Source organism: Pongo pygmaeus, chromosome 18, assembly GCF_028885625.2.
Source record: "Pongo pygmaeus isolate AG05252 chromosome 18, NHGRI_mPonPyg2-v2.0_pri, whole genome shotgun sequence".
Taxonomy (NCBI): domain Eukaryota; kingdom Metazoa; phylum Chordata; class Mammalia; order Primates; family Hominidae; genus Pongo; species Pongo pygmaeus.
Genome location: NC_072391.2, coordinates 70,856,005 through 70,882,618, shown reverse-complemented (window position 1 = coordinate 70,882,618; position 26,614 = coordinate 70,856,005). Strand labels below are relative to the sequence as shown.

Below are 26,614 nucleotides of genomic sequence, written 5' to 3'. Positions count from 1 at the left end.
TCTATTCTGCAGCCCATAGATGAAGGAGTCATTTTGACTTTCAAGTCTTGTTATTTAAGAAATACATTTCACAGGGCAACAGTTGCCATAGATAATGATTCTTTTGATGGGTCTGGGCAAAGAAAACTGAAAACCTTCTGGAAAGGATTTGCCATTCTAGATGCCATTAAGAACATCTGTGATTCACTGCAGAAGGTCAAACCCTCATGTATGCCTTTGAGGAGTTCAAGACTTTAGTAACTTGAAAAGTAGAGGAAGTAACTGTAGATGTAGCAGAAACAGCAAGAGAACTAGAATTAGAGGTGGAGCTTGAAGATATGACTGAATTGCTACAATCTCATTATAAAACTTGAATGAATGTCAAGTTGCTTTTTATGGATGAGCAAAGGAAGTGGTTTCTCAAGATGGGATTTATTCATGGTGAAGATGCCATGAACATTGTTGAAATGACAACAAAGGATTTAGAATATTCACAAACTTAATTGATAAAGCAGCAGCAGGATTTGAGAGGACTTACTCCAATTTTGAAAGAAGTTATATTGTGGGTAAAATGCTTTCAAACAGCATCACGTTACAGAGTAATTTTTCATGAAAGGAAGAGTTAATTTATATGGCAAATTTCATTGTTGTCTAATTTTAGGAAATTGCCACAGTCACCCCCACCTTCAGTAACCACCACCCTGATCAGTCAGCAGCCATCAACATCGAGGCAAGACCCTCCACCAGCATAAAGATTATGACTCACTGAAGGCTCAGATGATCATTAGGATTTTTAAGCAAATAAGTAATTTATAATTCAGGTATGTACGTTACTTTTAAAGACCTAATGTTATTGTACACTTAATAGACTACAGTACAATGTAAACATAACCTTTATATGTACCAGGAAACAAAAAATATTGTGACTCACTTTATTGTAATATTAGCTTTGTCATGGTGGCCCGAAACTGAACCCACAGTATTTCTGAGGTATGTCTGTAATTTAATTTTCTGCCTCATTCACATTCTCTCTCATTCTCTTCTTCCCAGAGAATGTTATGTTATGTCTAGAACAGTTGCTGTGAAGTCTGCCTGCTAAATCCAACATCTGGCCCATCTTGGAGTCAGTTTCCATTGACTGCTTTTTTTTCTTGACTATGGATCCCATTTTTCTGCTTCTCCACAGGTCTAGTAATTTTTATTTGTGTACCGGACGATGCTGATGATCATTGTAGAGATTCAGGATTCTGTTGTCTTCCTTTTAACAGTGTTGATTTTGTTGTAGGAGGTAGTTGAATCACTGACTTAAATTTGTGTGGGTTTGGTTTTATGCTTTGTTAGAGAACATCCGTGTAAAGCTCAAGGTATTTATCAGGACCTTCTGACTTGCTGGGATTCAATCTCCAGATTTTGTCCTCCCTGTAGAACTTGCAGGTGCTTAGTTTTAGGCTTTTTTAAAGGGCTGATAAAGAGAAGGCCTTATACTAAGGGAATGGCCCTTTCTCCTAAGCCTTTCTTCTGGCTTTTCTGGTATTTTAGCTGGGTTCTCAGGATTTTAATGAGGTATTAATGCAATCTCTTTCCTCTGGCTGGGCCAGACCTCCAATGTTCCCCAGCACTGATTAACACATAGTATTGCTATTCCTTTATCAACCACATAGCAGCTGCTCCCTGGTAAATCTCATGTTGTCTCACCCTGCACATGTGCAACTCTTAGCCAAGGATAGTGAGGGGAACCCCCATGCTGTCTTCTGACCTGTCCTCTTTACTCATGCACTGGTCCCTTCTCTCTGGTGTCCTACCCTGTAGAGACCAGCGTTTTTGACCGCCCCAAACCCTGATTTCTGCCTCCTCAGCTCCTTGGGGGCTGCTGTGCTTTGCTTGGACTCTAGCTCACTGAATTGTAGTCAGGAAATTGTCCTTAGGCAGAGAACCAGGATAATCGTGGGGATTCATGTCATGAGTTTTCCTTCCCTTTCGAGGATTGCAGTATTGTGTTGCCTGTTGTCCAATGCCTGAGAAAAGTTGCCTCAGAGATTTTGTTGAGTTTTATGTGTTTTTTTTTATAGTGGGAGGAGTATAAAATGGAGTATTATAATCATTATAACCAGAAGCAGAAATGCTTTTTATTCTTTAAAAAATGTTTGTTATTATTTTTAATTTCAATATGTATTACTGTAAGGAGACTGGTGATTTGGGTTCACTCTGTCATTTTTACTCCAAAGTCTTTTCATTTATATTTTTACATATCTTTACTTATATTTTGTTTACATCTACAATTTATGAATATCTCTATTCTCTTCCTACTCTTCTCTCTGAATGAGAAAACTTCTCTTATTTCCCCCATTCAATTCCTCCAGAATGAGGAAATACTTCTCATTGCCTTATTTTATTCTTCCCCTTGCTATTTTCTATGTTCGGGTCATATGAAATATTTATGTTAGATAGTCTTTCAACAATTATTTAAAATTACCTATCAATTTAATTTTGATTCTTTGCTTATTATATCCTTGTACTTTCCTCTTTGACTCACTTTTTTTTTTTTTGAGACAGGGTTTCGCTCTGTTGCCCAGGCTGGAGTGCAGTGGTGTGATCTCGGCTCACTGCAACCTCTGCTTCCTGGGTTCAAGCAATTCTCTTGCCTCAACATGGGGTTTCACCATGTTGGCTAGGCTGGTCTTGAACTCCTAACCTCAAGTGATCCACCCACCTCAGCCTCCCAAAGTGCTGGAATTACAGGCATGAGCCACTGTACATGGCTCACTTACTTATTTTTTAAGCTTTGCTAATTCAAAAACTTTTAATTTTGTATTTATTTTCAGATAGAATTTGTGCATATGGGTGGGTTACTTTTTTTTTTCTTTTTTTTGAGACACAGTTTTGTTCTGTTGCCCAGGTGGAGTGCAGTGGTGTCATCTCGGCTCACTGCAACCTCAATCTCCTGGGCTCAATCAGTCCTCCTACCTCAGCCTCCTGAGTACCTGGGACTATAGGCACATGCCAGCCCACCTTGGCCTCCCAAAGTGTTGGGATTACAGGTGTGAGCCACTGTGCCTGGCCCTGGGTCAGTTACTTTGAGTCCTTGCATGTCCAAGTTTTGCTGTCATAAGAGTTTTGTCTGGAAAAAGAGTTCTAGATTGACAATCACTCTCACTCAGAAATTTGGATAGCTTATTCCATTATCTTCTTGTGTTTAGTGTTGCCACAAGAAGTCTCATGTTACCATGATTATTAGCTCCTTTCATTTCCTCTAGAATCATTTAGGACTTTCTCTTTCATCCCGGTTTTCTGAAACGTTGCTCTAATGTATTTAGATGTGAGTACTTTTTTCATTCACCCTGTTTGGCAGCCTGATGGACCCGTTCGATTAGAAGACTCGATCTTCTTAGAAAGCCCTGGAAATATTTCTTCAGTTATTTTGTTGAATATTTTCTTCCTTCTAGTATCTTGTTTCTCTTTCAGGAGCTCCTATTACACATACATTAGAACTTCTTGATTTATACATTATCTCATATTTCCTTTCATTCTTTTTTTTGAAAGAGCTTTATTGAGATATAACTCACATACCATACAATCCCTCATTTAAAGTGTTCTATTTAGTGGTTTGTTGTATATTCACAAGGTAGCGTAGCCATCACCACAATAAACTTTAGAACATTTTTATAATCCCTAAAACCCTATAACCATTAAGTCACTCCCCTTTTCCCCAACCCATCCCCTCCAGCCCTCGGTACCACGAATCGACTTTCTATTTCTGTAGATTTGCTTATTCTTCAAATTTCATACACCCGGAGTCATACAATATGTGAATGGCTTCTTTCACCTATATTTCAAAGCTAACATTCACTTACATTTCAAATCATACATTTGTTACTGGCTTCTTTCACTTAGCATAATGTTTTATAGCAGGTATCAATATTTTATTTCCATTTCTTTTTATTGTCAAATTCCATTCTATTTATACGCTTACCAGTTCATGGAAATTTGGGTTGTCTCTATGTTTTGGCTCTTATAAATAATGCTGCTATTTGTGTATAGATTTTTGTGTGTACATATGTCTTCATTTATCTAGGGTATTACCTAGGAGTTAAATTGGTGAATCATATGGTAACTCTATGTTTAACCATTTGAGGAACTGCCAGACTGTTTTCCAGGGCAGCTGCATCATGTTATACTCCCACCTGCAGTGTATGAGGGTCCCAATTTCTCCACATCCTTGCTGATGCTTGTTATTATTTAATTTCATTCCATTTCTTTGTCCTCAAGGGCTAAGGTCTGGTGATATTACTCAGCTCCATCTTGTAACTTATTAGTAATCTCCATTATAAAGTCCATCCCTCCTGCATGGTTTTCTAAATATTCTAGTTTTCATTTCTAGAGTCTCTAATTGATTCTTTTTCACAATAGCTTATCCTTATTTCATTAGTATGATTTTCTCCCTTTGGGATATAAATAATATTCACTTAAAGTTTTCTGTTTGCTTTAATAACTTTTTTTTCAGAGGTTCTGATTTATTGAGTAGGCGTTTCTATTTTATGGTAACTTTTTTTTAGATGTTTCATGATTTCTTGATTTTGAGGTTCTCTTAAAATCTTGTCTGTCTGTGAATGCTGATCTGATGAGATGTGATTGGAGCATCATACTCAGTCATTGTAGAAAAGGAGATCTCACACTGCTGGATGCATCTTGCCAGTATCTCTGTCTCTCTCTCTCTCTCTCTCTCTCTCTGTGTTCCTAGATACTTTCTTTTTTTTCTTTTTCTTTTTACTTTAAAATGTTTCCCCTGGTGATTCTATCCCACATCATAGCTCCAAATACTATCTATAAATGAAAAATTCCCAAATGTTATCTTCAGTCCCAACCTCTCCCATGAGCTACAGATCCACATATGCTTCTTCAAAGCACTTATCTCATTTTGTAATTATACATCCATAGTGCAATTATTTGAACAATGCCCATCTCTCTCCACTAGACTGTGTGTTCTGTGAGAACAGAGACTGTGCCTATTCAGGTCGCTGACGTGTTACCAGCAATCAGTATAGTACATGGCATATGTGCTCAATAGATACTTGTTAAACCACTGAATGAATGAGGTGAAACAACTCATGTGTGAGAGACCCTGTGATGTCTTGGAGCAGTGACTATGGGCAGCCATCTTTACTTACTAACACCAGGATTAAACTCAGGGTCAAACGTCCTGAGTTCCAGGGTTGTGCCTTTGCCATGTAGATACCTTTGCAGTGTACGTTCCCTCCTTGTGGGAAAAGAAGTTCAGCTTGTAGTCTTTCTTAGAGCCAGACAGTACATCAATGTAATCAAGGCCCTTCATAGTGATGCTTAGGTCCGGCTTCTCTGGTTTCAGTATTTCCACGATGACCCGGAATCTGGGGCAGCATAGGAGAACACAAGAGGGGAGAGGAAATGAGATCATTAACCCAAAGGAAAAAAGGAAAAGTGCCAGCTGTACTCTTGATTTTATGGGAAGTGCATGGGTCCAGGGTTCTAGTCTTCACCCTGTCACTAACAATAATGGGAACTGCCATTTACTGGCCACCTATTATGTGCCAGGGACTGAGTGAGTGGCCTGTGTGTTACAGGCATTGATCCTTGCAGTATCTGTAGGAGGTATTAATACATATCACTATTATCTCCACGTCACTAAATAGAGGCCAAGAGAAGGAAGATAAGAGAAGGAAGATAAAATGCTCCAAGAGAAGGAAGGTAAGATGACTGGTTACTGGCAGAACCAGGATTCAAATTTAGGTCAGGCCTTTACCCACTATGCTAAGCAGGAAGCCTTCAGGACATTGTGCCTCATCTCCCAGTCTTGAGTTCCTTCTCTGTAAAAGAAGGAGGCCGTGCTTGTTGGCCTTGAGCTTTCCTGGTGCCCGATTTCCACTCTGCTCCTACTGCAAGGACAAGATCCAAGGACTTGCTTCTCTGGCCAGTGGCTTAGGTGATAAGACAGAACACTCAGCAATAACAGTGGTAATTATCATTATGATAATAACAGGTAACATTTATTGAATGGTTATTTTGTGCTAGGCATTGTTCTAGGAGACTTACAAGTAACTAACAGCACAGAAAAGAGAATCTCGCTAGAGGCTTAGTGTTCAGGAAATGCCTGGTCACATCAGGGAACTCTGTCTCTGACTCCTCGAGCCCCTCAACATCCTCTAGAGGTCTTAAGTAGGGGAAGGACCAGGCTAGATGGTGAAAGTCCTCCTTTCATCTCCCCAGCCAGCCGCCTAGCCCCACCCCCTTACCTCTGGGACTTGTTCAGCCAGTTGGTGATTGGCAGAAGTTCAGTGTAGGGGGTCTTACATGGCACTTCACGATAGATATTGGCTACAGCTTTGGGGAGCTCGGAAGTCCCATGCAGAGCATACAGCCAGCCGGTCCCATCTGGGAGGGGGAAGAAGAGGGTGCCCTAAGGAGAAGAAGGATGTGATCAGAATGGCACACAGCATTCTTTATTAGGTACTTATTGGACATGTAGAGACCCAGGATTAATGGAGGATAATGGAGGCTCTGGAAAGAAACATAAAACTTTGGAAGCCATCTTGGTGATATAGTTCAGGAGACAGAAAAATGTTCATATGTATCCGAGCCAGGAATCCCATCCCAGAGAGTCTATTGAAGAAAAATCCCTCCAAAGACAGAAGTTATGCGTATATATAAGAACCACTTATAATGTCGATGAAAATTTGTAGATAAACATTCAACAAATAGGAATGTAAAACAAATTGTGGCACTCTCATTCAGTGAAATATTGGGCAGTTATTAAAAATAATTATCACAAAGACTGCATAGTTAAATAGAAAAATGCTAGTGCTACACTGTAAAGTGAAAACAAACTGAATGTAAAATTGGGTATGTTATGATGACAGTTATGGCTGTATCTGAATAAGGATTGGTAGTGAAGATAGAAGAAAAAAGTTCATTCTTTAATAGGGTGGAAGATTGTGGCCACTTTTCTTTTTTTCGTTTTGTTACAGTCACCGTTATGTTATTTATGCAATTAAGTGAAACACTAATTACTTGATGCTTGGTCTGGACTCCATTTCAGAACTGAGCCCCTGGCTCCACGAGAATCCCCTATACATAAAAAAAAAAAAAAAAAAGAAAAGAAAAAAGAAAAAAGGAAGCCAAAGTTTGATAATCTGTACAATTCCTCACTATTCCAACATGATCTGGGTGCTCCCCATCTAACATTCTCTGAGCTCTCAGCTTCCAAAGTGTCCTTTTTTTTTTGAGACAGAGTCTCACTCTGTTGCCCAGGCTGGAGTGCAATGGCATGATCTTGGCTCACTGCAACCTCTGCCTCCTGAGTTCAAGCAGTTCTCCTGCCTCAGCCTCCCAAAAGTAGCTGGGATTACAGGTGTACGGCACCATGCCCGGGCTAATTTTTGTATTTTTAGTAGAGACGGGGTTTTGCCATGTTGGCCAGGCTGGTCTTAAACTCCTGACCTCATGCGATCCACCCTCCTCAGCCTCCCAAAGTGCTGGGATTACAGACACGAGCCACCGCGCCCGGCCCCAAAGTGTCTTTTAACCTCATTCACACAGTGCCACCTTCAACTATGCTAGGAAACCAATGGGGGTGGGGGACCTCAGCCTACCTGGTGCTTGCGGTTCTCCAAGTTCATGGTGCGGGGCCTGTAGGTGATCTCATAGGGCTTGTTTTGCTGGTGGGCCTCCAGGGTGATGAACTCAGGCCCCTCCCAGTGCTCGCCTTCAAAGATGGGGTGCAGATTCCAGGTCTGGTTGGTGCGGTTTGATAGCAGGATGGTCTGCGTGTGCTTGGAGCGCACCTGACATGTGAAATTCACTACCTGGAAGCAAGCAGGCACCTCATCTTCCATGGCACTTCCCCCTGGTCTGTCTCCAGGGCCAGAGGTACAGAATGTGCACTGGGGAAGACTGACTTTAACAGTGCTTCCCATCATGAGTTTCAATGGGTCCGTTTCTTTTTCTTTCATTCACTCAACACATATTTACAGGTACCTTCTATGTGCCTGGCACTTTTCTTGGTGGTGGAGATGTAGCAATGAATGAAATAACAAAAATCTCTGCCCTTGAGCTGAGATTCTAGTAGGGGGAGACAGACACACAAGTGGAATGTAGAGCGTGCAGGACAGAAATAAGTGCCAAGGGGAAAGACAAAGCAGAGGGGTTGCCAGATTGGGAGTGAGTTTGAGTTTTTATGCAGTGTGATCAGGAAGGGCCTAACTGAGCATATGTATTTGATTAAAGACCAAGAAGGATGAAGCAGGGTAGACCTGGAGAAGAGCCTGAGTGAGCCTGGGTGTAACTGGCAGAGGAAATGCCAGTTACAAAGCTCCTGGTTTTGACAAAAGGCAGGGAGGCCAGTGTGGCAAATGTGAAGGGAGTGAGGGGGAGATAAAGTGACAGGGGACAGCACGCAGGGCCTTGGAGTCATAGTAGACACTTTTTTTTTTTTTTAGTTGAAAAAGGAGGACTTAAGAGTGTTTTGAGTAGAGTGACCTGATCTGATCTATGCTCTAACAGAACTGCTCTAGATGCTTAGAGGTGACAGAGAAAGAGAGATTAACTAGAAGACACTTGCAATAGGCCAGGTGGGGGATGACGGTGGCTTGGGTGGCACTGGTAGCACTGGGGATGGTGGAAAGTGGGTATATTCCAGTTGTACTTGGAAGAGCCAATAGCATTTACTGCTGTATGGTATCTTGGGTGTAAGTGGAAGAAGGTTTAAGAATGACACCCAAGTTTTTAGTCTGAGCAATGAGCAGAATGGAGATGCCCTTTACTGATGTGGGGTTGACTGTGGCAGGAACAGGTTTCAGGGAGAGATCGGGAGCTCAGGTTTCATCCATGTTAAATTTGAGATGCCTATTAGTCAAGCAGGAAGTAGAATTTACAAATCTGGGGTTCAAGGGAAGAGTCCAGGCTGGAGATAAAGATTTGGGAGTTGTCAGTATAGCAGTTTCATTGTTGTTATTACCGTTGTTGTTTTGTAGAGATGGGGTCTCACTATGTTGCCCAGGCTGGCCTTTAACTCCTGAGCTCAAGTGATCCTCCTGCCTCGGCCTCCCAAAGTGCTGGGATTACAGGCATGAGCTACTGTGTCCAGCCTAACAGTGCTTTTTTTTTTTTTAAGGCCAAGAAACTGGCTGAAATCAACAAGAAATGATTGTATGTAGAAGAAAGAAGGAATCTAAGGACTAGTTCTTGACTGACAAACTCCAATGTTAAGAAGAATCAGAAGGCCAGGCTTGGTGGCTCATGCCTGTAATCCCAGCACTTTGGGAGGCCAAGGTGAGTGGGTCACCTGAGGTCAGGAGTTTGAGACCAGCCTGGCCAACATGGCGAAACCCTGTCTCTACTAAAAATACCAAAATTAGCTAGGCATGGTGGTGAGGGCCCGTAATTCCAGCTACTTAGGAGCTGAGGCAGGAGAATCGCTTGAACCTGGGAGGCAGAGGTTGCAGTGAGCCGAGATCATGCCACTGCACTCCAGCCTGGGTGACAGAGTGAGACTCTGTCTCAGAAAAAAAACCCAAAAAACAAGAAACAAACAGAAGATGAGAAGGAGAAGCCAGCGAGTAGGAAGAAACCCAGGAGAGAGTGGTGTGCTGAAGCCAAGTGAAGGAAGTGTTTGCAGGAGGAGGAATGGGTTTATGGTGTCAAATGCTCCCTATAGTTCAAGAAAGAACTGGCCATTGGATTTAACAATGTGAACAGTGTGGTACTGGCATAAAGATGGTCAAATAGATCAATAGATGAGAACAGAACCCACATATATATGATCAATTGATTGTCATTTACAACCAATGACAAAGGTGCCAAGGCAATTCAGTAGAGAAAAGAGTCTTTTCAACAAATGGTACTGGAATAACTGGATATCCATGTAGAAAAATTTTTTGATCCATATCTCACACTACATACATAAATTAACTCCAAATAGACTGAAGACCTAAACACAAAACTTATGTTCGGAATATACAAAGAGCTCTCGAAACTTTAATAAGAAGACCAACGACCTAATTAAAAATAAACAGAAGATTTGAACAGACACTTCAACTAAGACAATACAGGGCTGGCAAATAAGTACTTGAAGAGTTGCTTAACATCATTAGTCATTAGGAAAATAAAGCCTCCATGAGATACCTCTACATACTGACTAGAATGGCTGAAATCTAAAAAAACTGACTATCAACTGTTGACAAGGATGTGAAGTAAGTGGAGATGTCAGACATTGCTGGTGGCATTGTAAAAGGACACGACTGCTTTGGAAAACAGTTTGGCACTTTCTTCCAAAGGTAAACATACGCCTACCACATGACCCAGCCATTCCACAACTAGGTCTTTATCCAAGAGAAATGAAAGCATATGTTCCTGCTGAGACTTATAAATACAAGTTCATAGCATACTGTATGATTCCATTCATATAACATTCTTTAACAAAATTATAGACAGGGAGATTGGGTGTCATTTCTACCATAAGAAGTGTTGCTAGGTAACACAGCTGATGGTTCAGTTAGGTTCCCAGGAATAAGGCTAGCAGAGGGATATACCAAGGCCATTTTTTTTTTAAACCATAGAAAAGGAGAAAGGTGTTAATGCTTTACTCATAGATCTTAGAATGTGATCTAGCCAGGGATGTCAAAGCAGGCTTCCTTGAGAATGTAATGTTTCAGATGAGAGCTGAAGAATGGAAAGGAATAAACCAAATGAAGAGGGGAGAATGAATATTCCAGCAGTGGAAACGGTGTATTCACAGGCCTCGTGGAGGGAGGGGGCAGGCCTGTGTGTTTGAAGGAGGCCCGGCTGAGTTCACTTGCTGGGGTCACTCCTGCCACTGGGCCACCCCGGGCAGAAGCTACTAACCTCTTTTACTGCAGGTGGTCCCACGCAGACTCCAGACAGGGTTAGGCTCAGAGGACTGCCTCCCTGGATGAAGCAGAGAATGTTTTTACAAAGGCTCTCCTTTCCCACCCCGGTGGGATGGTAGGTCACTTCGAAAGAAACCTCCATGCCTGAGGTAATATAGCCTTCTTCTGGGCTAATGGAGAAATCAGGCTCAAAGTTTTTGACGTCCCATTTAAACCTTTTCCAAGACAAAAGAAGACAAGAAAGAGAGTTTATGGATGTTGTAAGGGTGTCCTCGGTGCTACTGAGAACAAGAGACTCTGCCTGGGCTGAGGTTCACCTCCCTCGAGTCTATCCTAGCACCTAGGAGAAGAAAGATCTGCCAGACAGAGCAGAAGCACTGGGGAATGTGGGCCAAGGTCACTTCCTGGGTAGGTGGACTTGGCTCCTTTGCAGAGCTGAGCCAAGGGCAGGAAGTGGCTGCATCTTATTATCCATGAGTGACACATCAGGGAACATATGTATGAACACACATATACATGTGTCGTGTACTTAAGGTCACACAGCTAGGAAGTGGCTGGGCTAGCACAGAAACCCTTCTGGGACTGTGGTCTTAACTGTTCCCTGCACTGCTTCTTGGTTCAGATCCTGGGGAATGGCGACAATCCCTTCCTGTGAGAGTTGCCTCTGTTCTGGGTGGCACTGGTATCCCATGGCCCTGTGTGGTCCTCCCTCTGTGGTTGGGCACTCGCTTATCTGTGAAATGGGTTGGTAGCAGTCTTGGTCTCATAGAATTGTAGTTGGATTAAACGATGTGTGCCATGTCAAGGCAGGAAACAGGCATGGACTAAATATCTTCTGTTATCTCAATTGTAGTAATCATAGTAGCAGCAATCACCCCAGTGAGGTCACTGCTGTCACATCTTGAGGGAAGCAGGGGGATGTAGAAGGGAAAGGACAGAAGTAAAAAGTGACTTCACTTGCAGAACAAGTCCAGGGCACATACAGGGACAGGAGCCTCCGCGGCAGCCTCAGGGTGAGAGACACGGCTCCCTTACCTTGCACCCACATCTCCTGTGTTCAACATAAGGATGCGACGTGTGGCTTGTGTCTGATACACCACGGGTCCAAAGGGAATATGTTCCTGGTCCAGTGAGATCTCCAAGGCCTGGCAGCAGCCGCTAAGGAGGAAGAGGGGGCGCAGGAGCCCCAAGCATTCCATGAACACTTCCTCAGAGAACGGAGGGACACGCTTCTTCGGGGCAAAGATGACTTCCAGTTTACAGACTTCTTTGGGCTTCAGTGTGATGTTGTGGAAGGGCGCCAGGGTGAGGACCTGAATGAAATAGCACCCAGAGTCAGCAGCTGATGGTGGGAGACCCCTAAGGCCTTGGTTCCCGGAGGTCTTGCTGCTGCGATTAGAACAGGGGTCATGGAACAGGGGTCAGATCTCACTGCTGCTCTCCCATCAGCTGTGTATGCTTTGGTAAATTACTTCAACTTTCTGTGACTTACTCTATGTTGAAGATTAAGATCATCTCTATAAAATTTGTAGGACACAATAGATATTTAATAAGTATCATTTCCCTTTCCTGACCCTTTCCTAACTTATTTTGTATACTCCTTCTTCCTTCCTCCTCCCTGATACAGGAAATAGTAATGGGAAGTAAGAAACACTTAGAGCTCTGGCATTTCTCAAGGAGTGTTCCCTGCCTCAGTTTTCCTGTGTGGTTGTTAAAATGCAGATTCTGGCTGGGTGCCGTGGCTCATGCCTGTAATCCCAGCACTTTGGGAGGCCGAGGCGGGTGGATCACTTGAGGTCAGGAGTTCGACAACAGCCTGGCCAACATGGCGAAACCCCGTCTCTACTAAAAATACAAAAATTAGCCGGGCTTCGTGGTTCATGCTTATAGTCCCAGCTACTCAGGAGGCTGAGGCAGGAGAATCACTTGAACCCAGGAGGTGGAGATTGCAGTGAGCTGAGATCACACCACTGCACTCCAGCCTGGGCAACAGAGTGAGACTCCAACTCAAAAAAAACCAAACAAACATATATATATATACACACACATATATACACACATATATATATATGTATTTTTTTTTTTTGAGATGGAGTCTCGCTGTGTTGCCCAGGCTGGAGTGCCGTGGCACGATCTCTACTCACTGCAACCTCCGCCTCCTGGGTTCAAACAATTCTCTGCCTCAGCCTCCTGAATAGCTGGGATTACAGGCGCCTGCCACCATGCCTGGCTAATTTTTTTTATTTTTAGTAGAGACAGGGTTTCACCATCTTGGCCAGGCTAGTCTTGAACTCCTGGCCTTGTGATCCACCTGCCTCGGCCTCCCAAAGTGTTGGGATTACAGGCGTGAGCCACTGCGCCCAGCCTAGAAATGTATCTTAAGCAGAGTCATGGATGCACAAAGGCTTAAGGAGAAACACCTGAAATTAACAAAAATAGAGAACTGGCCTGTCTACACAACGGAGATGTAAATAAACAAATTACAATGAACGACATGGAAAATGAAATGGAAATGCAAAATGAAAATAATGTTCATTTTCACAAAAACAGTATGGGACTAGTGCACCCTGTAAAGCCCTATACTGTTTTTGTGAAAATGAACAGAGGGAGCACAGGGAAGGCTCTTAGAATGGTCTGGCACATTACAGATGCACAAGAAATGTGAGCTGCTAGTGTTGCCAGCGTGGCCATCCTCATCATCAGGGAGCATGAAGGGGCCCCTAGGAGCCCCTCTGAGCACCAACCTTGGGTTCCTGGAGTTCTGGAATTGTGAACAGAATGGACTGATTAAATGTGAGCTGGGCCAGGCTGTTGTTCATGATGGAAACTGTTCTTTTCACAACCTGCCCTGGTAGGACAGCTCCCAACTTCACAATCCTGTTGGCTGGATCTAGGACTAAAATCTGTGGGACAAGAAAGAGTAGGAAGAAGAGTTCATTAGTTAAAGAGAAAAATAAACATTATATGTCTACTCTGGTGAGGCAAGGGTGGTTCCTTCTCTTTCTGTGCCCTCACTTCTTCATATTGGGTGGGCATCTGCCTACTCAGTAAGCATTTAAGTGCCTCAAGTGCCCACTGAACTCCTCATCACACAATTATACAAGTACAACTGGGTTAAAATATACATAGGAAAATCTCAGGGCACCTTGAGAGCATATTACATGGGGCTGAAACTAGGCTAGGGGGCTCAGGGGGCCTTTCCGAAGATGGCAGGTATACATCAAGAGCTAAAGAAAGGTATGAGCTAGTCAGTTTGAGCCAGAGTGAGTGTGGAATTGGGGAACAACCTAAGGCAGGGAGACAACCTGTGGCCTGGCCCTGAGCCAGAGGGAGTGGCCCAGTGAAGGCCTGAGGCTGGGAGCTAGGACCTGAGAAGATGACTTCAGAGAGGTGGCCAGGTCTTGCAAAGCCTTTTAGGCCATTGCCGAGTGAGAAGTGGGAGACTGGGCTTCATTCTGGGAGCAATGGGAAGTCAGTGAAGTATGGAGTGTTTGTGAAAAAGCTCTGGCTTCTTTATGGAGAATGGGCTTGAAGAGGGCAAGAAAGAAAGCAGGAGGGAGAGATGATGGTGGTTGGATTAGAACAGTGGCAGTAGAGGCAGAGAAAAGAAGTTATGCTTCCAAGTCCTCAGGTAAGACACTGATTAAAATGGTGCTTGGGTCAGGCCAAGGCCAGGCTGAGCCTGCCCTCCAGAATGGCACTGACCCACAGTGAGCAGCACCCACTGGTCACTGTCGTGGTCAGTCACTAAACTGCACCCTTCCACCCAACTATCTTTAAACCCAGCCCACATGTTTCCATTTTGTCTAAAAAGGCAAGAGAGTCTGTCCCACCAGTCATGAGCTCTTGGATGTCTGAGAACATGTGTAAGTCACTTCGGCATCTTCCCACAATATCCCATACACAATGGGTGCTAAATGAACAAGTGAAAGACCAATAGGAAAATGAATGAATCAATGGCATCAGAAGCGACCTTGTCTCTAGCTTGGGTCCAGACACATTAGTTGGTAATGTCCTGTTGCTCCTATGGCTTGATGGGAAGGCTGCCAGGAATACACCCCTCCCCTGGTTGCTGAAATATGCTATACATTCTTGAAAGTATTGGAAGGATTTTAATCTTCCAAAACCTTCTATTAAAATACAGATAATCCCACCAGACAAGCACCTTACACGTTTACTAGACACAAGAAGGAAATGAATGAGCAGCAGAATATGACCATTCCCTTTCTATCCAGAGTGCCTGGGTAAAAGAAATGCCTTGAACCAAATATCATCCAGGGATCTGTGTCTGGCTGGAGAATGCTAATCAATTGGGTGTTAAGGAAAGATGTTCCATCACTGAAACACATGTCTGTGTACATTGCTTAAAAATGTTAAAAAAATATTATCTATTAAACCTGAAAATAAACATGCCCTGATGCAGGAGGAAAAGGATATACTTGGGGTGCTGAGTCTGAAAGTCTCAAATTTCTCCAAGAAAAAGAATATTTCTCTAGTGTCTGTGATTACCTGTATCCTTTGATACAGTAAAGTTTGGTGTTGAATAAGATCTATGATTCAGTGAGTCTGATCTGGCGATTTGCCCCTTTGTGTTATTAGGAACATCATCTCAGTGGGACTGGCTGACCTACAATAGAGCAGCCTGGGGCAGAGAAGCAGAGGGGCTGGAAGGGTGAAGGGGTTCTGGGGGGCAAAGAAGGATGAGAAGGGTAGAAAGGAGGGTGCCACGCCTGAAGGCCTCCCGACTGTCTGTTACCTTCATTTCAGTACCCTTCCCTTTGATTTCAACTGTTTGTTGTGAGAGCCCATTGATTTCAAAGGGGATGAGTTCTTGATAGTTGATACTTTCTCGAGGATAAAAAGTTATCGGAATCTCCAGTGTGTTTCCTGGCTTTACCACATCAACGCGGCAGTTCACCTCAAGGTGAGTGGTGTTGGTGTACAGACAATCTATGCTGCAGAAAATCAAGAGGAAGAGGCGTAAGCTCCAAGAAGTCTGACCCAGAGGGGCAGATACTGTCTCCTTGTCTCTTTGGGTTGGACACTGATGGGTTTCCTGCCCTGCTGTGCTAGAGTCACAGAAGTCATTTAAGAGCTGGAAGGGAGCTCAGCAATGACCCAGCCCATGCTCTCTTAGGCACAACCAAATTGCTCCAAGTCACATCCTGAGATCCTGGTTGAACTGGGTTTCAAACTCAAGGCTTATCACCCTTTGCCCAATATTCTTCACTCTGCTGATTCTCTATTTCTTTCTTTCTTTTTTTTTGGAGACAGAGTCTCACTCTGTCACCCAGGCTGGAGTTCAGTGGCATGATCTCAACTCACTGCAACCTCCACCTCCCAGGTTCAAGCGATTCTCTTGCCTCAGCCTCCTGAGTAGCTGGGATTATAGGTGCGTTCCACTGTGCCCAACTAATTTTTTTATTTTTAGTAGGTGCGGGGTATCACCATGTTGGCCAGGCTGGTCTTGAACTTCTGACCTCAGGTGATCCGCCCGCCTCGGCCTCCCAAAGTGCTGGGATTACAGGCCAACACGCCCAGCCTGATTCTCGATTTCTTGATAATGCATCTCATGGTTTTCTACATGAGGGTTTTGTACCCTCTCATAAGAAGGAAGTGCTTCCAGAAGTAATTAGCTAACAAAGCACAGTAGGGAGGAGTATATGTTCTAGAGTCAGGCAGAGAGGAGTCTGGATCCAGGCTCTATCACTAATTACCCAAATGATCTCTGAAGAGTTATGTGGCCCACTTGGGTCTCTGTTTTCTTATCTGTAAAATGGGGGTAATGATAACTATTTCTTAGGGCTGTTGTGAGGATTAAATGAGATTAAGTGACTGAAACAGTCATTAAATAGGACACAGAGGAAACATTCCATAAAGTGAGCTATTATTATTATGATTAACTGTTCAACCAGAAGGGATCTTAAAAGATCATGTCCACCCTACTACACATGTGGGTAGGAAGGCACCTAGGCCTCCTCATTACAACCTCTCCTTGTCTGCCTTACAGTCTGTAGAGAAGGAGTCTAGCTAGGCCAACATATAGAGCTCAATGCCTTCAGCAAAGTAAGACTGAGATTACATTAAATCATGCAAGAAGTATAGATAGATAAGATTTAAAATAAGTGTTTAAAATTACATGACACACTTATAATTTAATATTCAGGGTACTAATAATAATCATAACAGCAGCAGCAGCAGCTAACAATAACTGGGCATTTCTTATGTTCCAGGCAGTGTTCTAAGCACTGTTCCTAGGTGAACTAATTTAATCATCCTAATAGTCTTTTATAGATGGTATTATTATGACTACCGTTTCAGGCAAGGAGACAGAGGCATAGAGAGTTTTAAAAATTTGCCCAAGGTCACACAACTAGGGAAGAGTTGAAATTTGAACTTAGATCTGTGCTAGCCAATATGGTGGCCACTAGACACATGTGGTTATTAAAATTAAAATTAACATTAATTAAAATAAAATAAAAACATCAGTTCTTTAGTTTCGCTAGCCACATTTTAAGTGCTCTGAAGCCACATTCAGCTATAGGCCACCATATTGGACAATGCAAAAATACAACATTTTCATCATGATGGAAAGTTCTCTAAAGTACTGATAGATAGCTTTGAGTAGACACAGGTCTTTGGGCCAGCCCTTGGAGATTCTATCTCATTAGGTCTTGAATGGGGCTCAGAACCTTGGACTAGAACATCCCACACAGGGATAGTGCTGAGAGGCTGGATTTGAATCAGAAAGCTTAGGCTCAGTACAGGTCTGCTATTTGCTGCAAAGCCACTGGCCTGAGAAATTTACCTTTTAACTCTACAAACTTCAGTTTCCAAGTCTATTGCATGAGAAGATAAATGGAAGTCATAAAACCTCTCATTAGGTCTTTGGCATTGCTCTACATATTTCACAAAGAGGATTTTTAGCAGGGTAGCTCGTGGCTATCCAAGTATTAGTGTTAGTTATGGGGACAGGGACCCAGGATTCATACCCACTTTTGTTTGACTCTTTCCCATAATCATTTTTTTTTTTGTCTTGGCAGGGCTTCACCTGTGTGGAGTCTGTAGGACCCACAAGCAGCTGCAGAATCATCTGGAGGCTCTGGGAAGCCTGCTTACCTCATAGGTGTTTCTTCCTTGTTGGTAATTACCAGAGTTTGTTTGTATGGGGGCATCCCAGCTTGATAGATAAAGCAGGTCCCAAAGTTGTAGCTGGTGAAGGAGAAATGGATAGCCGGGCTCACAGCACAGCCTGAGATGCTGCACATAAATGTTGGACCATGGCTGATCTGTGGGGAGGAAATGGCAGGGGGACCATGATTAGGAGAAGTAGGAGGAGAAGGCTCTTAAGCCCTCAGGTGAAGCAGGAAAGCAGTTGGTGCTTTAACAAATACAGGTCTCAGGGTGCCATTCCCAGAGATTCTGATTCAGTAGGTTAGAAGTTTGTGTATTGAAGAAAAGTTCCTCTGTAATCAGGCCTTACATTGCCTCCCATTTTGCTCTTGCAGCAATGATTCAGCTTGAAGGCTCAGGGGTATACCAGGCACTGCTAGTTACTACCCAATATCCGCTCCCCATGGCTTCCTTCCTAGCAGGACTCTGATTGGATGCCAATGTGCCTAGGTGCAAATGCTTCATTTTACTCCTTCCTTTGAAGCTCAGGATGACCATCAGACATAGTTCCAGTCATTGAGATGTAAACAGAAGAGGACAAGAAGGTGTTCTATCTTGAATAAAGAGGCAAAGCCTTGCTGGGGAAGTTCTTTGCCTTCACACTCTTCCCCTTTCTTTTCACTCTGGAATGCAGACATAGGACATCAGGTAGAATGGTCATCTTGTGACCAGGAGATGACAAGAAGGAGAACAAGGCTAATATGCCAAGGATGAGAGAGTGGAAAGACGGAAAGAGCACAGGTCATCATCTGGACTCTCAATCACAAGGTAATATGGGACTCATTGGTACATGAAGTTAATTTGCTCTTCACAAACTCCTCATAATGTGAATTTTCACAGATTGATAATTGATTTCAAATAAATTATCTATTATTCATTCTAAGCATCATTAGAATAAACATTATTAGAATAAACAGTAGAATAAACATTCATTTTAAACATTATTAGAATAAGTCAGCAGTCATTGGTACAAGCTATCATAAACAACTTTATACATTTAAAAACATTTTCTTATTCAAAGCTTTTATTTTTCTTTTCTTTCAACTTTTAAGTTCAGGGGTACATGTGCAGGATATGCAGGTTTGTTACATAGGTAAATGTCCAAAGCTTTTAAAGCATTTACATTTTGTGGCTGATTCAATGAAAAGGATGTAAATTTATCACCTTCAACTCTTCTGCCAACCAGAGTAGAAAGATCTTGTAACATGTTACGTTTCTGTTTGCTCTAAGAAATGTAAGTTCTGAAAAAATTCTCAAAAGGAATAGGTCCCTTCTGAAGCCACAAACCGGGCTTTTCTCAGAGAAGATGGCTGCAACTTTGCTGCTGAGTTCCAGGCCAAGAAAACAGTGGAGCTTCCTGAACTCTCAATGACCAGTGATGCACCTTGGATTTTTTCATGGTTTGAATGTTTGTCTCCTCCAAAACTCATGCTGAAATTTAATTGCCATTGTGATGGTATTGGGAAGTGGGACCTTTAAGAAGTGATTGGTCATGAGGGTTCGCCCTCATGAATGGACTAATGCCATCACCGTAGGAGTGGGTTTGCTATGGCAGGAATAAGTTCACTCCTTCTTGCTCTCTCTCTCTGTCTCTCTCTTCCTCCTGACCCACCCCCGACCTTTCTTCCACTAACCATTGCCCTTTCATCATGTGATGCCATCTGCCATGTTATGATGCAGCCATAAGGCCCTCACCAGATGCTGGCAACTTGATATTGAACTTCCCAGGGTCCAGAACCGTGAGCCTAAACATTTCTATTCATTTTAAATTACCCAGCCTCAGGTATTCTGTTATAGAGGCACAAAACAGATGAAGACATGTTCCAGTGGTTTTACCCCCATCTTTCTATCAATCACCTTCTTCCTGAGGATTTGATAAAGATGATGTGTTAGGCTGGGCATCCCAAATTTCTTTCCATTGTGGTTGAAGAACATACTTTGCATGATTTCAATCCTTTTAATTTATTGAGGTATGTTTTATGGCCTAATATCTGGTCAATCCTGGACAATGTTCCAGGAATGTCCTTGAACAGAAAAGACATTGAAAAGAATGTCTTTTGAAAAGAATGTCTATTCTCCTGCTGTTAGATGAAATGTTCTGTATATGTCTGTTAGGCCTAGAGCTTTCATAGTGCTATTCAAGTCTTCTTATTTCCTTGCTGACCTTCTGTCTAGTTATATCCATTATTTAAAACTAGGTACTGAAATCTCCAACTATGATTGTTGAATTGTTTATTTCTTCCTTCAATTCTGTCAGTTTTGTTTCATGTATTTTGGGACTCTGTCGTTACATGCATGTTTATAATTGCTATGTCTTCTTGATGGAGTGATTCTTTTATCATTATAAAATATCTTTATCTCTAGGAATAATTTTTGATCATTGAAAAATGTCTTTATCTATCTCTAGGAATAGTTTTTGTCTGTAAGTCTATTTTGTTTGACATTAGCGTAGGTACCCTAGCTCTTGTTGGTTACTATTTAAATGCTATATCTTTTTCTATCCTTTTACTTTAAATCTATTTGTGTCTTTGAATCCAAAGTGAGTCTCTTGTAGACAGCACATAGTTGGATCATGATTTTTCCCATTATTCTGCCAATTTTTATCTTTCTATTGAAGGGTTTAACTCATTTAAATTTAATGTAATTACTGATAAGGTAAAATTTATGTCTTTTTTCTATTTGCTTTCTATATATCTTATGTCTTTTTAAAAAAATTACTAGTCAATTATGTTTTTTTATTCTTCTATTCTTCCATTACTGCCTTCTTTTGTGTTAAATAGATATTTTCTAGTGTACCATTTAAGTTCCCTTGTCATTTGTTTTACTATATTCTTTTGAGTTGTTGTATTAGTGGTTGCAAGGAAGATTACAATTAACATCTACATTTAAAACAATCTAGTTTGAGTTAATAACAACTTAATTTCAATAATAGGCAAAACTTTGCTGTTATATAGCTCTGTTACTTCCTCTTTCTTTGTGCTATTACCACACAAATATATAAGGCCCACTAATACAGATTTATAGTTATTGCTGTATGCAGTTGTCTTTTAAATCAGGTACAAAAAGTTATAAATAAAAAAACATTTATACTGATTTTATATAATCTATGCAGTTACCTTTACTGGTGCTCTATATTTCTTCATGTGGATTTGAGTTATCCTTTAGTGTCCCTTCATTTCAGTCTGAAGGATTCCGTTTATTATTTCTTGAAGGCCAGTCTGTTAGTGATGAATTCTTTCAGATTTTATTTATCTGAGAGTGTTCTGGTTTATCCTTCATTTTTAAATAGTTCCCCAAAATCGGCAGAATAATGGGAACTATTTAGAAATAGTTTTACTAGATATAAAATTCCTTGTTGATAATTTTTTTTCTTTCAGCACATTGAATATGTCATCACACTGTCTTCAGGCCTCCAAAGTTTCTAATGAGAAATCAGCCGTTAATCCTTCTGCCTTCCAGATGATCTGTATTTGTCTTTCAACAGTTTGGTAATGATGTGTCTACGTGTGGATTTTTTTGAGTTTATCCTAGTCAGAATTCATTGAGCTTTCTGGATATTTAATTATTTTCATTAAATTTGGGAAGTTTTAGGGTGTTATTTCTTGAAATATTCTTTCTCTTATTTTCTCTCTTTTCTCCTTCTGAGATTCCCATTACATGTATTTTGCTATGCTTGATAATCTCTTATGGGAATCTGAACTTCTGTTCATTTTTCTTCATTCCTTTTTCTTTTTGTTCTTCATATTGGATAATCTCAATTGCTCCATCTTCAAGTTTGCTGATTTTTTCTTTTTCTTTTCAACAATTTTATCCCATCTGCCACAGCTGATTTTCTTTTACCATAACAAATCTGCTATTGAGCCCCTGTTGTGAATTTTTTCATTTCAGCCATTATGTTTTTCAACTCCAAAATGTATATTTTTATAATTTCTATATCTTTATTGATATTCTCTATTTGGTGAGACATTGTTCTCATACTTTGCTTTAGTTATCTAGACATGGTGTCCTATAGTTCTTTGAACATATTTTAAATAGATGATTTCAAGTATTTGTCTATTAAGTCCAACATCTGGGCTCCCTCAGAGACAATTTCTATTGATTCCTTTTTTCCCTGTATATGAGTTATATTTTCTTGTTTCTTTTCATGGCTCATATTTTTTTAGTTGGAAACTGGAGATTTAAAATAATAAATGTGGCAACTGTGAAAATCAGATCACCCCTTCCCCAGGGTTGGTTACTGTTGTTACTCTTACTTTGTTTAGTAACTTTTTCAGTAAAGCCTATATTCTTATTTATGCATGGCCAATAAAGTTTCTGCTCAGTTAGTTTAGTGGTCAGCTTATGATTGAACAGAGATTTCCTTAAATGCCTGGAACCAATAAGTCTCCCAGCTTTTGCTGAGGGGCTCTGTGTGTGTGGCAGGACATGCCTTTGACACTCAGGCAGGCAGTTGCCAATTCTGCTTTATCTTTCCCAGGACCCAAAGGTTAGTCAGAGGTAAGAACTTAGGGCTTTCTCAGGTCTTTCCTGAGCAGGAACAGAGCCTGGAGGTACACACATCTTACACATGCATGGCTGTCTAGATTTCAGGGAATATGTTGAAGCTTTTCAGAGTCCCCCATGAATATCTTCTTGCCAGCCTCTCCTTTTAAATTTTTAAATGAACTTCTTGTTTGCTCCTAAGGTCAATGCTCCCTCAGTCAGCTGCAGTGTTAAACAATTACAACTGATTGTTTTTGAGCAAGCCTGGAGTCAGGTCAAATAAAAGCTATCCCTGTGAGGGGGGTTTCCATTGAACTTCTAGACAGGTCAAATAGTGACAGTTCTTTTAGAATGGGGGCTTTTGGGGAGTTCCAATCTGTTCTACCTCCTCCACGGTCTGATTGATTTCTGACTTTCACTTTGATTGCCGAATTGTTGGTTTTCAAGGCTACTGCAGAGCTGGGATGAAGGAGGAGGGAGAGAATAGGGCAAATCAAAATATCACAAAGCTCACTGTTCTTATGGGTATTCAGCCATATTTCTTGAATAAATACTCCTAGAATTGTTGTAAGCCTATCATTAATTTTCAGAGTTCTGAAAAAGTTGATTTTGAAAATTTTTTCCAGGGCTCTCATTGCTATTGAAAAGCAGCATTTTGGATGTCCTTCTCTGCCATTCCTGCTGACATCACCATTCTTTTTTTTTTTCATTCAATAATTCATCTTAGAAAACATTGTACATATTCTTTCCCTGCCCCATCTATCACTTTTATTTATTTTAATGGGTGAATGTATTGCAACATAACTGCTTTTCAATCCACACTTACTCCCCAGACACCCAACCATTGTTGAAGCCTTTGTACTAGACATTGTGAGGCTGTGTCCAACACAGCTACCCTCTAGGAGCTTCTGGACACATGGAGAAGACAAAGAACACACAGGAGAATTAACCTGCCAAGGCAGCATGCTGAGAGTACTTTTGGAGTTTGCACAATGTTAAATGGACTCACCTTGATTATGAGTTCCAGGTCTGTCAAGACACACTTCTTTAATGGTTGAAAAGACAGGGTGGCATGCACACTCTGCCCTACATCCACAGTGCTGTCGATGGGTGAAAATTCCAAGTACTGCAGCAAGGCTTTGGAGCCACACAGCTGTGCCTGGAAGCTGAAGGTGAACTTTCCAGTGTTGATAAAGTTGAATTCACATTGGACACATTCATTTAACTCCACCTAGGAGACAGAGAACAGAGCAGTGAATGCAAACTATAGTTCCCTTGTCTGGGGTCAGCATTTGTAACATGTTGATGAAAAATATCCTTTGGGAAATAAGGATGGTAGATGATGTTGGTGATTTGACTATCTTTAGCTTAATGGAGTCAGATATTCCAGCAAGAGCTACTAAGTGTTGGGGTTCTTTCAATATCTCATGGAGCAAAGTGGCAATTTAGTTCTTAGACCTTTGTTGGTAGTCAAATATCCTTCCTGTATGTTTAACACAAGCACTCTTTCTTCTCCCCACCATCTCTCCACCCCCCCGAAAATAAAATAAGAAAAGCATTCACATCATATCTACATACATTCTGGGGATAGAGCTGCTCTTGGAGTGTTTCTGTTTTCCTGGTCTCTCTGGCATTTGAAACAGAAAGACTCAGCTCATATTCATTTTTACTACTTTCCCCAGTCAGAATGGAAGCTGAGATAGATAGCAAGGTTTTCTTACACCTTTACCTCATAGAAGTTGATGATGTTAGTCTGGTTGGGAGTCAACAGAGTGATGGAGCCTGTCCTGTCCTTGCACTTGATCTCCGCATTCATAGTGTAGCCCTCGGCCTTGACATTTAATGTCACAGGGTGGACTTTCTTTTCCACATTGCAGATCAAATTAAAGTTCACATCTCCTTCCTGCTTTGGTGTGAAGAAAATATCAATTGGGAACCTGGTTGGGGAACAAAACAGCAGATTACCTGACTAGGCCAACTTGTCAAAACCTTAAAAAATATGAGCTTACTGAACTAGCAGATTCATTACAAGGAAAAGGAAACATAACTCCAAATTATGATGAGATTTTAAGATTTGTGGCTATAGTAACCAAAACAGCGTGGTACTGGCATAAAAACAGACACACAGACTAATGGAAAAAGATAAATATCCTAGAAATAAAGCCACACACCTACAATCATATAATCTTTGAAAAAGTCAACAAAAATAAGCAATGAGGAAAGGATTCCCTATTCAATAAATGATGCTGGGATGGCTGGCTAGCCATAAGCCAGAAGAATAAAATAGGACCCTTACTTTTCACCATATACAAATATTAACTCAAGATGGATCAAAGATTTAAATGTAAGACCTCAAACTATAAGAAAACTAGAAGAAAACCTAGGAAACACCATTGTAGACATTCGCCTTGGGAAAGAATTTATGACTGAGTCTTCAAAAGCACTTGCAATAAAAACAAAAATCAACAAGTGGGACCCAATTAATCCTGAGGAAAAAAAGAGAAAGGAAAAAAGCTTCTGCATAGCAAAAGAAACTATAAACAGACAAAAAAATGCAACCTACAGAATGGGAGGAATTATTCAGAAACTATGCATCTGACACAGGTCTAATATCCAGAATCTCTAAAGAACTTAAACAATTGAACAAACAAAAAACAAGTAACCCCATCAAAAAATGGGCAAAAGACATGAATAGACACTTCTCAAAAGGAAACAGAAAAGTGGCCAACAAACATATAAAGAAATGCTTCACATTACTAATCATCAGAGAAATGCAAGTCAAAACCACAATGAGATAACATCTCACACCAGTCAGAATGGCTATGATTAAGAAGTAAAAAACAACAGATCCTGGCGAGGCTGCAGAGAAAAGGGAACACTTATACACTATTGGTGGGAATGTAAACTTGTTCTGCCACTGTGGAAAGCAGTTTGGAGATTTCTCTAAGAGCTTAAAACAGAACTATCATTCAACACAGCAATCTCATTACAAAAAACAAAGCAATCTCCTAAAAAAAAAAACAAAACAAAACCAAAAAACCAAAAAACCTGAAGTCATTCTACCAAAAAGACAACATGCACTCTCATGTTCATTGCAGCACTATTCACAATAGCAAAGACATGGAATCAATCTAGGTGCCCATCAACTGTAGACTGGATAAAGAAAGTGTGGTACATATACACCATAGAATACTACACAGCCACAAAAAGAATGAGGTAATTCTTTGCCGCAACATGGATGCAGCTGGAGGCCATTATCCTAAGCAAATTAATGCAGGAACAGAAAACAAAATACCTCATGTTCTTATTTATAAGTTGGAGCTAAACATCAGGTATGCATGGACGTAAAGATGGCAACAATAGAAGCTGGGGATTACTAGGGGGAGGGGAGGAAGGGAGGCAACAGTTGAAAAACTAACGATTGGGTACTAAGCTCAGTACCTGGGTGATGGGACCATGTGTATCCCAAACCTATACAGTAAATCCAGTAGCCAACCTGCATGCATATCCCTTGAAACTAAAATAAAAGTTGAAAAAAACCCACAAAACTTTGACCTAAGTCTCATACCTTATAAGTTAATAAAAAAGGGGTTACAGACTGAAATGTAAAGCTATACAACTTATGGAAAAAATAATGGAAGGACATTTTCTGAATCTAGGGCTATTCAGAGATATAGAACAGATACTAAAAGGACAGTCCATAAAAGGACAAATAGATAATTTGGACTTCATCAAGAATAAAAGGTTTTGCTCTGTGAATGACCTTGTTAAGAAGAGGAAAAGACAAGCTACAGATTGGGAGAAAATATTTGCAGACCATATATCCACCAAAGGAGCACTACCTAAATATGTAAAGAACTCTCAAAAATCAACAATAAAAAAAAACAGGCTGAGCAGGAAACTGGCAAGAGACATGAAGAGACATTTCACTGAGGAGGATCCACAGAAGGAAAATAAGCACATATGTGTTGTGTGAAAGGAGAGAAGGTTAGCACTTCCCTTGACAATGATGGAAGAGGCCCTCAGGCCTGACAACACACATATGGAAAATAAGCACATATAAAGATGTCCAACATTATTAGTCATTAGGAAAATGCTAATCA

General features: G+C 41.2%; 1 protein-coding gene and 1 pseudogene across 1 annotated transcript in view; one reads left to right on the top strand and one right to left on the bottom strand.

Moving 5' to 3' along the window:
* The window catches only part of HYDIN (HYDIN axonemal central pair apparatus protein), a 488,520-nt gene that overhangs the window by 20,140 nt on the left and 441,766 nt on the right, over positions 1-26,614 (bottom strand). Inside the window, exons 78-87 of the mRNA XM_063654515.1 lie at positions 24,241-24,448; positions 23,521-23,742; positions 17,976-18,145; positions 15,613-15,811; positions 13,601-13,759; positions 11,892-12,169; positions 10,852-11,071; positions 7,602-7,814; positions 6,246-6,409; positions 5,213-5,363 (exon numbers count right to left, since the gene is read on the bottom strand). Of these exons, the coding sequence (XP_063510585.1) occupies positions 5,213-5,363; positions 6,246-6,409; positions 7,602-7,814; positions 10,852-11,071; positions 11,892-12,169; positions 13,601-13,759; positions 15,613-15,811; positions 17,976-18,145; positions 23,521-23,742; positions 24,241-24,448 (1,984 nt within the window). The remainder of the gene's footprint in view (positions 1-5,212; positions 5,364-6,245; positions 6,410-7,601; positions 7,815-10,851; positions 11,072-11,891; positions 12,170-13,600; positions 13,760-15,612; positions 15,812-17,975; positions 18,146-23,520; positions 23,743-24,240; positions 24,449-26,614) is intronic.
* Positions 26,477-26,592, top strand: LOC129016414 (U6atac minor spliceosomal RNA; annotated as a pseudogene).